The sequence below is a fragment of the Herpailurus yagouaroundi genome, unplaced genomic scaffold (genome assembly GCF_014898765.1).
Source record: "Herpailurus yagouaroundi ecotype Mexico unplaced genomic scaffold, PumYag 198, whole genome shotgun sequence".
NCBI classification, from domain to species: Eukaryota; Metazoa; Chordata; class Mammalia; order Carnivora; family Felidae; genus Herpailurus; species Herpailurus yagouaroundi.
In genome coordinates, this window is record NW_024412429.1 from 15955483 (window position 1) to 15969913 (window position 14431).

General features: G+C 41.0%; 1 protein-coding gene across 5 annotated transcripts in view; it reads right to left on the minus strand.

Annotated features, from left to right (window-relative positions):
- Positions 1–5844, minus strand: part of CCDC170 (coiled-coil domain containing 170) — a 92811-nt gene extending 86967 nt beyond the window's left edge. For all 5 annotated transcript variants that reach the window (XM_040448876.1, XM_040448875.1, XM_040448874.1 and 2 more), the window contains exon 1: positions 3372–5844. In XM_040448876.1, coding sequence (XP_040304810.1) covers positions 3372–3377 — 6 coding nt within the window. In that variant the 5' untranslated portion in view covers positions 3378–5844. The remainder of the gene's footprint in view (positions 1–3371) is intronic.
- Positions 5845–14431: the final 8587 nt, after the last annotated feature.

The window sequence follows — 14431 nt, forward strand, 5'->3', positions numbered from 1 at the left end:
GTGGGAGTGGAGGTGGGCTAAATGGGTAAGAGCATTAAGGAATCTACTCCTGAAATCATTGTTGCACTATATGCTAACTAACTTGGATGCAAATTTTTAAAAAATGAATTAAATAAAAATACAAAAAAAATACCTAGATGAACTTATTTACTGATTTATAATAACACTTTACTAGGGCTAAACAATGGCCCCTTAGAAGAAGTTTAGGTGGAATTTCACTCACTTCTTGTAAAAATAGAAAGTAGTAAATCTCTTATTTTTTTAAATTAGCCTTGGCTAGAGACCAACCTAGAACAGAGACATGAGCTTTAGAAGAAGCTGGAGATAAGAGGAGATAGTTGACCAAGATACACTGGGGAGGAAAGGCCATGAATTATCCATCCACATATTATTAGATAAGGATAAAAGTATAAAATATTGTTAAATGCTTATCTTGAAGGAACCAAAATTACGTGTTAACCCTTGTTAGGATGAAGGTCCGTTCCTACTTAATTTGTAATCTTTCTGAATCTTGTTATGAAAATATCTTAACTACTAAGTTTGCAATTATTTCTTTAACTCATCCTGCCTTCAGAAGCCTGTCAGGCCCTGAGAAACAGCCAAGCTTGATCTCAAGCTTTTATATACTAGATGTATATTACAGGAAATTACATTAATCAACTATCTATAACTTCAGTATCTATATTCTGTAACCTCGCTGATATGTCACTTAAATTCACTCATTAATTAGAAAACATTAAGATGTTTTGTTTTCCTTTTTCCCTCAGTTGTGACTGTAATAAACAACTCATTTCTAAAATTAGCATAAATGTGGAACTTTTCCCTGAAGCTCTTTAAGCAACTACCAGCCCCTCTTATTTCCATTTTTAAGGTGGATATTATCACCACACCTGAATTTAAACTCCAGAAGGGTATTATTATTAATATTTACAGCCACGAGGTAGTAAATACTTATTATGCTAGGTCTGTATTAAGCATTACTTAAGTATAATGCTATTTAATTCCGAGAGCAATTACATGAAGCAGTTACTACTATCCACATTCTATAAAAAATAAATTTAGATTCAAAAAGGATAAAAATTTTGATCAAACCTTACAGCTTCATTTTCTGGCTCCTCTCCTCCCCCTCCCTACCCTTCTCCCTCAACCTCTCTTACTCTGGTTCGCTCTACCCAACCACATTATGGCCGGCTTCCAGTCCTCCAATTGGCCTTCCGAGCCTCAATCTAAATTACTCCTTGTGGTATTTGATTTCATGGCACCCAGCACTTAGCCTTCATGTAATCACCAGTTGTAACTATTATTTAATTATACGATCATTTATTTCCTATCTACTTCCCCCACTAGACTATGAGGTCCACAGAGGTAGTAAAATGCCTGTTTTGTTTACCACTGTGTCCCCAGTAACTGGGTATCAGTTAAATACTATAGAATGAATAAGGGATGGAATGAATGTCTGTGTACAATGTTCAAAACCAAGACTGTCTGACTCCAAAGCCCACGTTGTTCCATATATGGAACATATATGGTTCAATCCATATCTGGTTAAATGTTGAAGCAATCATTTCTCCCTAAACTGAATTATTTTCGCACTCCCAATATTGCTGTCTGAAAATCTCTTCGCTGTAGTAATGAGATGCCTTTTCATAATAAGGTTAAAGCTCAAAGAATATAACTTTAATAAATTCATAAACTTTCTAATTACTTTTTAGAAGATACGTTCTGCTATCTACAAGTTCATAAATGTTGTACAGGTCAGGTCCAGTCCATTTAGAAGCTAGGAGTTTAGTTCAACATAAAGTTCTACGAAGTTTTTTTAAATCTGTTTGTGTCAGCAAGATAACTTCTCTGGGCTGGATGCAAGGAAAATCACAGGCAAATTAATGAACTTCGGGCAGTATTCTGAGTGCGAGCAGTTTTTCAGCATTCATTGGATAGAGCTCCACGTGACACACTGGGTGTGGCTGCCAAGGCTAATGAATGCGGATTTGAAAACACAGTCACATATGGAATCGCTTCTGCAAGAGAAATGGTGGAGACAAAAATCTCTGTTGACAACCTGATGGGATATTTTATTTATCATTATCTTACACACATCTTTTCACATGTTAAAGATTCTAGAACTCTTCCCAATGGGATTTTTCACTCTGTCTGTTATAAAACACTTAATAAATTATTTTAAATTGAAAAAATTTTTCAAGGTGTATTGTTTTAGCTCCTATGCTGAGTAGTGTCCTCCAAACGTGAATAAGTTGTTTATTCAAACAGAAATATTTCCCTTAGAAGGGACTTGAGATATAATTTATACCATCTTCCAAAAGAGCAATTCCCTAACACCAAGAATTGTCATGAGGAGCTTTAATTCTTGTGGGACTTCATTTCAGTACTCAGCAGTTCGTGTCAACCTACAGAAGGAGCAAGCAATTTTAAGATACCCATTAAGATTACCCATCTCTTAGTATTACCTCTTCTATTACTCATCAATGCCTTCTAGGCAGTGTTTCTACAGTTTCATCTCCTGATGTCATAAACTCGGATACACTGAAATAACTTTAATATTGCTTTCAAGGAAGTGCCAGCCTACCCATCTGCCTTCATGAACAGGAGTATAAGCATTGTTCTCTACCCAGATGGCATGATTTTAAAATCATGAACCAAAAAAGACTTAAAATACTTGGTTAATTACTATCAGGAAAAAAAAAAAAAATTTAACAACCAATGTGGCCAAAACCATAATCATTGCTTTGGCAGCTTTTCCCTAAAATTCTAATAGTCAATTCTAGATAATTCCATCAAGTCAACTCATTCCATTACTTAGAGTATACTCTGTGAATAGATACTGCCCATGGGCATGTCGCTCAGGTTCACGTCTAGAGGATGCACAGAGGCTTTCAAGAGCTATAATGCTCCAGATTTTCAGAACTGGGCTTTCTGAAAGAGAATCATTTAAAATTTCAAAAGCATGGCTTTGCATATAAATAATGAAGCCCTGAGGATTCACAGCACAAAATTTATTCCCATAAGTTGTAGAGGAGAGAACAGACCAGGCTGGAGAATCATTTTCCCGCCTGGAAGGGAATGTGTGGCTCCAGTTCGTGGAAGAAGGAGACATGACCAGCGCTTAGATGTTGCCCACCCTCTCGAGACCTGACACCTGAGATGAGTGGGGAGAATAATAAAAACACCAGCCAACTCCCTAGGTTCCCACAGTGTTGCCCATGGAGATGAATGTCAGCTGCACGGCCAGCCCTGTGAGGCTGCTTAGCTCCTGGGAGTGGGATGAGTAACAAAGATAGATTGCTGTGCCCTTGGGGTCCCAGGGCAGCCCCGCCTCCTGCACTCACTCCTCAAGCAGGGAAGGAAGACCGTACCTTCATTTCCCATTTTTCCAAGGAAAGCAAAAACACGCCGCACAGCTGGACCTTCAGAAGCCAGAGCAAAGCCCAGGGAATCAACAGAGACTCATGTCCAAGTCCCCAAGGTAAGCGGGAGCTGAGAAGGCAAAGGATGGTCTTCAGCCCAAATGCTCCTCCCCCAGTGCCAAGATATTCAAAACCACACCCATCCCCACCTGCAGAAACTGAGCTCACCTACGGTACGGGAAAGAGGGAGTGAGGAAAACAATTGGAATAAATTCCTTTGAATTGACAAGATGGTATTTTTCTTCCAAAGAGAGGAAACAGTGTCTCCTGGATTAAGCCAAGTTATTAGAAAACATCTTTGCCCACCTAAAGATACAAACTTCATACTCACTACCTATGTAGTATCTGTACTTCAGGAACTCACGAAGAGAGCTATCTATCCTCTGCTAAATACAAAAAAAAAAAAAAAAAAAAAAAAAAATGTTAAAACTAAAAAAAAATCCTGATATGTGAACAAGAAAACAATAGAAACAGAGTAACTAGGTATTGCCCAGGATGTATAAATCTGAGCAGCAGAAACTATTTCTCCAGAGAAGTAACTTCTTTAAGGCACAGGTTAATACAATTAAGCTTTAGGGATAAATGTTGTGAGAAACCTGCCTATAAAGAAAGTTTCTGCCCTGAAAACACCATCCATTGTGTACCATCATAATAACACTTCATATTTGTTTGGAAGGCCGTGGCCTGAAGTGGGGAGTGCTGGGTGTGAGGCTAACTTTAGCAAAGACTGACTCCTGGTTGCGTGGGCTGCCGTAACAAATCACCACAGACTGTGGCTTCAACTACACACGTTTATACCTCACAGTTCTGGAGGATGGGAAGTCCAAGATCAAGGTGCAGCTGATTTGGCTCCTGGTGAGAACTCCCTTCCTAGCTCACAGATAGCCATCTTCCCGCAATGCCCTCACAGTGCAGAGAGAGCTCCAGTCTCTTCCTCTTCCTGTAAGGACACTAATCCCATCATGGGGGCCCAGCCTCATGACCACATCCAAACCCAATTAACCTTCTGATGGCCTCATCTCCAAACACCATCAAACTGGGTATTCAGTTTGTGAATTCACTGTGTATTCAACATGTGAATTTGAGAGCGACACAAACATTCAGTGCACAACAGGTTCCAAGTTGAATTGCACAGACTGGAACGGGTGAATTCAAAGTATAAGCAGTTGCGGGGCCGTGGGGATTGAACTAGTTGGTCCACGTTTCCATTCATCAATTATTTCTTCCTGATTTCTTCCTATTTCCTAATCCATATCCGTATCTGGCAATTCCAAGCATGGAAGCTTCCAGAGGTCTCTGGAAAGAACAGTTCTACCTCCATTGGCTGCCTTTTCTGTCACTGATTTACCCGATGACGCCAGTGCCTTTGTAATTTTCCAGAACAGTCAAAAAAAAAAAAAAATTCTGGTCTTATTCCCAGCACTGTTGGCAAGTGATGCCATTTTTTATTTTTCTTCTCTTTTAATGAGGTTCAGAGAAGCAACGGACATAAGCACATGTGCACAGTCTACTATCTTGAGTGAAAAGCCCAGATCAAGTATTAATACACCAAAGAGGACACATTCATAAGGTCTCACCTTTAGCAAATTCTGGGGCTGACCTCTGCCATAAGTTCTAACTTACTGTTTTATATACGTTTCTACTATAAAATATTTTGGAAGTTATGATTCGTTTATTAATATTTCTTAGAAAACTTGTAGTGGAAATGGACATAAAGAAACCAGACTTGGAGTGATTAAGTGCTGTGCTCAAGATAACAAAGTCAGCTCATTTCAGAGTCAATAATATCCAGGTCTCTTTACTCCAAGGTTAATATTCTTCTGAGGTTAACAAATATTTGCTCAATAAATGAATAAATTGATGAGTAAACAATTTCTTAATAGGTGCCTATAACAGGAGGAATTTACTCCCTTGGATCCTTTCAGTTTTCCTATCTACTCCCCTTCAATCATCACATGGTCAAATTCAATGTTAATTTAAAAATTCCTCCTCATTTTCTCCCTAGAAAACCTCTTATTTCTCTGGCCTTCCTTTATTTGTGACTTCACAAACCATCCATGTGCTTATGAGCCCCAAATATATGACAGTCCCCACCCAACACCTCTCTATTAGGTTCAGGATCTCCATCTAACTGCCCAACGGACATAATCTGGATAGCACACAGACACCTCCCACCCTAACACGTCTAACACTGAACTCATGCTATTTTCCCCCAACCTGTTCTTTCTGCATCTCGGTGAATAGCGGCAGCCAACACCCACCAAGTTCTGTGACCTAGAAACCCATGCTTTACAATCTCTCTCTCCAACTAGTTCCAACATCTCTGTCTTGATTCTCAAACCTAAGTCACTATTCACTTTCAACCTGCATACCTACTGTGCAAGTCTAGATTACCACAACAGCCTCCAGAGGTCTCCCCAGCCTGAGATTTATCCCCACCCTCACCCCACACCAAGGTGCTAGTCCATTTTTGGCCAAAGGGATCTTTTTATTTGTTTTTTTGTTTTTTTGTTTTTGTTTTTGTTTTTGTTTTTGTTTTTTTTTAAGTAAGCTCTGGCCCAACATGGGGCTTGAACTCTGGACCCTAAGATCAAGAGTCACATGCTCTACTGACTGAGCCAGCCAGGTGCCCCCTAAACGGATCTTTGTAAAATGCAGAAATGTTCAATAATATATCCCAAGACTTCAAATTCTCCAGTAGTGTCCCTCACTTTTAGGACAAAATCCAAACTCTTATAAAACGTTTTGTATGCTCTGACCCTTGCCTACTTCACCAGCATTACTGCCCATGACTGTTCTCACCTCACTGTCTCCTCCAACCACACTCCAGCCACACTGGCCTTCTGCAGTCGCCTGAGTGGACTTTGCATCCTCCTGTCCCCTTGCTGTCACCTATGCTTTGTGCTGTGAAGAAGACTTATCCGCCACCATCACCCTCCATCCTTTGCCTCCCTGACTCTTACCTCCCGAAGCTGAGCTTAAAATTCACTTCCTGGGGAGCACCTGTGAGGCTCAGTTGGTTAAGCATCTGACTCTTGATTTCATCTCCAGCTCAAGTTATGATCTCACGGTTCTTGGGATTGAGCCCTGAGTCGGGCTCTGGGCTGACAGCATGCTGCCTGCTTGAGATCCTCTCTCTCAATAAATAAATAACCTTAAAAAAAAAAAATTCACTTCCTACAAGAAGATTTCCCTGACTACCAAGTCCAGGGAACACTTTTGCCCCTCACCTGACTTGACCTCCCTTTGGCAATGTGCCACACGGAGCACGCTCTCCTTGAACTCTCCTTACTCCTATCTCCCTCACCTCTCCTCTGCATCACTCCCTCCTCTGATTTACCTGGCCCTCCCCTCTCAGTCCCTCTGGTAGCTCATCCTCCTCCACCACTCTTTACCTGGGTATTCTCTGGGCTTCCGTCCTCAACCCTCTGTCACCAGAGATACCCTCTCTGACCAACTTCCTGCCCTTCTGAGATTTCAACAACTTCCGGTGTCGGATGGTTCCCAAATCTGCACCTGGAGCTAGAGATGCCCATTCCCAACAGTCTACTGACCATCACCTGCAGGTCCTGCTGGCACTTCAAAGCCAACATCATCTCCCCACCACCTCCAGCAGCAAAGCTTGCCCACCTCCATCCTTGCCACTGGTCCCCAAGAGCACCCTGTGTGACTGTTTGTTTGTATTTCCTGCTACATCCTTATCTGAGCCCGGGCACCCTTTTACTCCAGGAACCCTTTCCTCCACCCTTTTCTGAACTTCTACGTATTACCATTTATTGTTTACATAACTACACTGTGAGACCAATAGCTGGAAACAGGGTTTTCTCTGTTGTAACTCCATTTGTTGCAGGCACACGCTTTTTTAAGTTTTATTGCAAGAATAATCCAATAAATCCAAGTACATGCTTCACTTGGATTCACCAACTGAGAACATTTTGCCACATTTGACTTATTCCTTACTCTATGTGTGTATTACAGTTATGATTGCTAATTCATGGGTAATTTGCCAACATCATGGCCCTTCACCCCAAATACTTCAGCATGTATCTCCTAAGGGCAAGAATAGTCCTTTGCATAAAATAGTCAAATTTATGGGGTGCCTGAGTGGCTCAGTCAGTTAAGCATCAGACTTTTCATTTAGGCTCAGGTCATGACCTCATGGTTTGTGAGTTCGAGCCCCGCGTCAGGCTGGCTGTCTGGGCTGATGGTGCAGAGCCTGCTTGGGATTCTCTCTCTCTCTCTCTCTCTCTCTCTCTCTCTCTCTCTCAAAAAATAAACTTTAAAAAACAGTGAATTTAAGGAATTTACCAATGACACCATAATTATTCACTAATCGCCTCAATACTGTTCCTTGGAGCAGCTATGACTACATTACCTGTGTTGTCAACCACCTTCAGTCTGTTTGATCTGTAACAGGTTCTCAGCTTTCCTTTAACTTTCATAACATCAATAACAAGATAAACTGACATACAGCTCCTAACATGATACACTGAGTAACACACCCCTCATAGAGAATTAGCATAAATTCCAAATATGATTAAGCTGAATCAATGATGAGGAAACACTGGACATACCCCAAATCAGGGACATTCTACAAGCTGTGCTTTTTTTTTTTTAATTTATTTTTTTTAATTTTTTTTTTAATGTTTATTTATTTTTGAGACAGAGAGAGACAGAGCATGAGCAGGGAAGGAGCAGAGAGAGAGGGAGACAAAGAATGTGAAGCAGGCTCTAGGCTCTGAGCTCTCAGCACAGAGCCCGACGCGGGGCTCGAACTCACAGAGTGTGAGATCATGCCCTGAGCTGAAGTCGGACATTTAACCGACTGAGCCACCCAGGCGCCCCAAGCTGTGCTCTTTTTAAATGCATTGCTCTCATTCCTGCCTAAGTGCCTTGTGATTTCTGAGAACATTCCTTCCTGGGGTCATTCACAACTCAGCACAGACATCACCTCCTTGGGGAGCCCTCCCCAACCATCCTTTCACCCCAGCCAATTTTGATCCTGTTTATCCTGCTTTATTTTCTTGTTAAAGCATTTAGCATTCTGTTTTTTGTTTTACCATAAATTACCTTATCTACTTTTTTACTTTTTTTGTTATCTGTTACCCTGCACAAGAATATAAGTTTTATAAAAGTGGAGCCATATCTAAAACAGCGCCTGCTTTAAGCGTCCAACTTCGGCTCAGGTCATGATCTCACAGTTTGTGGGTTCGAGCCCCGTATCAGGCTCTGTGCTGACAGCTCAGAGCCTGGAGCCTGCTTTGGATTCTGTGTCTCCTTCTCTATCTGTTCCTCCCCCATGCTCGCTCTCTCTCTCTCAAAAATAAAGATTAAAAAAAAATTTTTTAAGAAAAAAAAAGAATACACCCTCTCTTTATAGCTGCTAAAGGAAAGAATCTCTGTATCTTCTGTGCCTAACAGAGAGCTTGGGACTCAATGGGTAGTTGCCAAATAGGTGACTAACACAATGCATGATTCACTAAGCAGATTATTTCTGGTTCAGATTTCCTCCCAACTTCTCATTTTTGCTTACTTCCAACATTCACAAGATGTCAACATCAAGACTTTCTTTTTGGTATTCTCCACTAGTATACATTTCTTTTACCCTGAAGTGGAAGAGACTTAGGGAAATGTGACACTTACAGTCCAGTCTGAAAGTTGTTCCCCTTTGCACTGACATTGAGGTTGGGCTATAATGACCCGAGTATGCTGAAAACGCATTTCTGTACAAAGTGAACAGGGAAGATTCAAGAGGGAAATCACAGAGTTAATTCAATGCAAAGGAAGTTAGTCACTCAGAAATAAAATTCATATATTTGTTTTTATAAGCAATATTTAAGATATTTTATTCAAGCACTATCCAAACGTAGATAGAGCAGCCATAATTGGTAGTCATGCTGGTATCGGTGAGAAAGAGTATGTATGGTCCTCGTCGGCAATGCCTCTGAAGTCCTCTACCTTAGATCAAAGCCACCAAAGTGCCAATTTTTAAAAGGGGGAAAAAAAATGGAAGCAAAACAAAGAAAAACAACCTTGGGTAAAGTACACAGCATAAAGAATTCCCGGGGCAGCAAGTGCTACTCCCTTTCTCAATTAAAAATTTTTAAGTTGTCCCTGAATGCAGAAAAAGTAAGTCTTTATAATTAGTCAATGGAATTCAAGTGCAAACCAAGGAGCACTCACTACCGTTTCAAACATACATCACTTTGTATTTGGCAACATTGAGTAAATACACACACATTTAAAAATACGCAAAGAAAAACTTGCTCTGTTTGGTGTTCAGAAAGCTCTCCTACCTGTCCTTTGAATGCTCTCTCTCATGCAGCACTCTAAAGCCAGGTGGTCAAAGAATGATTAGATAACAGAAGAAACTAAGTGTTGTAGTTAAAGTAAAATTAGATCTACAGATGGTGGGTGTGTCTAATGTTTTCTCATGATCAGATTGTCATCATTTACCTTTTTTTTTTTTTTAAGTTTATTTTGAGAGAGAGAAAGGAAAGAAGAGAGAGAATTCCAAGCAGGCTCCAAGTTGTCAGCACAGAGCCCGTCGTAGGGCTAGAACCCACAAAATGCAAGATCATGACCTGAGCTGAGATCGTTGCCTGAGCCGAAATCAAGAGTCCATCACTCAACCGAGCCACCCTGGTGCCCTTTAATAGCTCTCTTACCAATTTCTGCCTGGTTGATATTTCAGCTGGTAACAGAGGTATGTGGGAAAAATTCTACTCTAGTTTGGATTTGTCTAGATCTCCTTATAGATTTTTGCTTCTGTCAATAGTTGTTTTACATATTTGAATGCTAGGTTTTGATGCCATGTTACTGCATATACATTTTACAATTCTTACAACTTCCTGTTGAATGAAAACTTTTATTATTGTGAGACAGTGATACAATCTGTATCATTATAGTGACTCCCTTTACCTCTAGTAGTACATTTTTGCCTTAAGAGTATTTTGTACATTATATCTAATCAGCTTTCTCTTGCTTATTTTTTGCCTGATAAATTTTTTTATAGACTCTGTTTTCAACTTTTCCATGTACTTTTGTTTATATGTCTTTCATAGGGGGGGTCTAGGTGGCTCAGTCAGTTAAGCATCCAACTTTGGCTCAGGTCATGATCTCACAATTTGTGAGTTTGAGCCCTGAATCAAGCTCTGTGCTGACAGTGCAGACCCTGCTTTGGATCCTCTGTCTCCCTCTCTCTCTGCCCCTCCCTTGCTCACACTCTGTCTCTCTCTGTCTCTCTCTCTCTCTCTCTCTCTCTCTCTCTCTCAAAAATAGACATTAAAAAAAAATTTTTTTTTAAGTGGAAATAGTGGAGGGGTACCTGAGTGGCTAAGTCAGTTAAGCATCCGACTTTGGCTCAGGTCATGAGCTCACAGTTCGTGAGTTCCAGCCCTGCGTCAGGCTCTGTGCTGACAGCTCAGAGCCTGGAGCCTGCTTCCGATTCTGTGTCTCTCTTTCTCTGTGCCCCACCCCAGCTCGTGCTTTGTCTCCCTCTCTTTCAAAAAATAAACATTTTTTAAAAATTTTAATACTAAAAAAAAGTGGAAATACTGGAGAAATAAAGGGAAAACTGACTTTACTTCCTTCATAATTATACTTGACCAGTTCCAAGTCCTTTGCTTTGAGGACCTAATGCTGTAGGTAACCTGTGTTGCTATTTACATTTTCTTCAACAACCCCATCAGACAGTTATTCTAATTAATCTGTTTTACAGAGAGGAAAGAAACTTGCTCAAATTCCCAACAGCGGCATGTGCCAGAGCTGTAACTTTGGTTCAGGTCTTCCAGGTACGTGAAAACACTGGCCAAGCAAAGCCACCATATGTCTGTGGCCTCTCATACCACATCCAATCACTTTTTACCAAATGATTGCTATAGCTTTTTGCTGACTGACATCATTTTAATAATTTGGTAACATTTTTCAGCTCCCATGCCTTATTTCAAACGCATGGCAAAGTTACACTGTTCTGCTTAAAGCGGTATTTGTAAATTTCCCCAAAGCATGTTTCTGTCTTCCATGCTTGAGCTGTTACACGTCAAGTCACACAATATCATTCTTAGTATTCATCGCGTTCTCTAACCTAGTAAAGCTCTGATGATTTCATTAGACGTAAACCCAACGTGAGAAAAATGCAGCATTAAATTTGGTTCATGGGTGATACCAACAAAAATCACTGTTTTTGTGTCTGTTTCTCTTGATTATGAACTCCTGATCCTTCATTGAGAGCAAAGACTGTCAAATTCATTTTTAAATTGTTTTTAATGTTTATTTATGTTTGACGGGGGAAGAGAGACAAAGCACCAGTGAGGAAAGGGCAGAGAGAAAGAGGGAGACACAGAAGCTGAAGCAGGCTCCAGGCTCTGAGCTGTCAGCACAGAGCCCGACGCGGGGCTGGAACTCACAAGCCACGAGATCACGACCTGAGCTGAAGCTGGAAACTTAACCGACCGAGCCACCCAGGCACCCCTCAAATTCATTTTTTTTACCCTCAGTATCTCACATGGATCCTCAATTACTGATTGTTGAGGTGGTGACTGAGGCATTAATGGAGGTATCAGTGATGACAGTAGTGATACAGATGCCAAGGCCAATTCCAAAAGCTATATAGAATAAGAATGGCTCATATTAATAAGCACTTATTCTGTCACTCTGTTGGATGCATCAAATATATTAACTGTGAAATCCCAAAACTATCCTATGTGGTAAATACTCTGGTACCATGCTTCAGATGAAGAAACTCAAGTTTACAGACGTAAGGAATTCTCTTGCTCATGGCATCACAGGTAGTAAGTGATATACTCAGAACTGCCTGAACTCAAAACTAATACCTTCAGCCTCAGCAGGATTCTCCTTCCTCATACAGTTGCATACTGTTGTATTTAATCTGTTTTTCAGTGCATGATGGTGTAGTAGGAAAAGTACTACTAAAATGTCAAAAGCAGGATATTTAAGTCCCGGCTACCTCAGTTGCTAATTGAGCAAGCCATTTCGACATCTATACAATGGGAAATTCTTGCCTTACCTACCTGAGTTATACGACTGTCACAGATGAAGTATTTAGCAAACTGACAAATTAACTGTAACCAATCCTGGTCTTTCTGCTTCTACTTTTAGTCTCAATAAAATTTACGTCTTTCAGGTCAATTAAAAGGCTTGGTAAAAATTTTCCTTTGTGTAGGCAGATAAATTTATCCTTAAAATCTCAATATGAACCAAGAAGACTATGCAATATGATCACTTATTTATTGCTAAAGCTTTTGTTTTTTTCACTTTCACAGTGGAAAACTCTGGCAAACACCACCAATCAGGACCACCGAAAGTGGGACGAAGTGACCTCATGTACCTCCCCCGGTGTGATGCACTGAAACACATCACTTTAGAGTTCTTCTACCAAAAATCTAATGAAAAACAATCAGACAAACTTTTTCTACAAGACAAGTGACCTAGACTCTGTAAAAATATCAGTGTCATCAGGGGCGCCTGGGTGGCTCAGTCGGTTAAGCGTCTGACTTCAGCTCAGGTCATGATCTCACGGTCCGTGAGTTCGAGCCCCGCGTCGGGCTCTGGGCTGACAGCTCAGAGTCTGGAGCCTGCTTCCGATTCTGTGTCTCCCTCTCTCTCTGACCTTCCCCTGTTCATGCTCTGTCTCTCTCTGTCTCAAAAATAAATAAACATTAAAAGAAAATTAAAAATATATATATATCAGTGTCATCAAAGCCAAAAAGATTGGGGAACTATTCAAGGTTTACAGAGACTAAAGACACATAACTAAATACAATGCATGATAATGAAAAAGTATGCTGCAGTAAATGGCATTATTGGGACAATTGACAAAATTTTTATAGGTAGCATATATTAGATAAAATTACTGTAGCAATGTCAAACACCCTGAATATGATCAATGTATTTTGGTCAGAGAATGTGTTTCTCTTAGGAGATACCTACTAGAATATTCAGGGATGAAGGGCCATAACGTCTATAATGTACTTTCAATCGTTTTTCCAAACAAATATAAATAATAATAAAAAAAAAGGCTACATACTTATGCACGGACTAACGTACTTAATTCACAGAGGATACCATATTGGGATAAAATGTCAAGTGGAAAAAAATTAGTTTTATTTGTACAATATGTTACTGATTTTCCACAAGAAGCCAAGAATCAGAGAAATCGAAATATAGGTCAGATGTAAAGCAGCATTCAAAGGTGCTGAGTATTAGAAGAATTCCTATAACATGTTTGAGAATCCACCCCATTTTTGAATCTAAGAGTGCCCCCGCCAGAGGAATTTCTGTGGTCAGTAGGGTTAGGCTGAGGACAACTCTCAGGTTAGCAATTCAGCGGAACACAATGCCTCCCCCGTCCCTGGCAACACCCCTAACACACTATGCCTAACACCTATGCCTAACACACTATGACCCTAATGCCAGGTGAAAGGAGATAACCCGGACTGAGCCAGCCCTAACTTCGTGGGTGTGCGCGTTTGTGCGTGCGTTACTGCATATCTGATGCCCCAAAGTCCCCGGTGCTTAAGTACCTCCTGAGAGCAATTGAATACAGAGATCCAAGGACGACTTAATGGTTGTTTACAGGGTGATTAGCAACGAAAAGGCCAGCAACGTTGCTCAGGACCGTCATTAATTCTACCACACCAGGGCTTGAAGAAACTGCTCTGAATCACTTCTCACTAGGCAAGCAGTGGAAGTTAAATGAACGAAGAGGGCGGGGGTCGGGGAGGGTCGACAGGAGCGGTCTTTAGAATTTCACCCGTTCAAACACAGAGAAGCAAACTGGTACCACCAAAAGCTCAGACGCGCTTCACAAACTCACGACCCGCCCATAACTTCCTAAAATTACCCAGCCAGCCGCGGGCAGTTCCAGTCCACTTCCAAGGCGGGGCTGGACCCTCCACGATGCACCCACGCCCTGGGAAGAAGTTTGCAAATGTGAGCGCCTGGGCGCCCCGCGGCCGCTCACCCCCAGGTGCTCCGCGGCGTTCGGG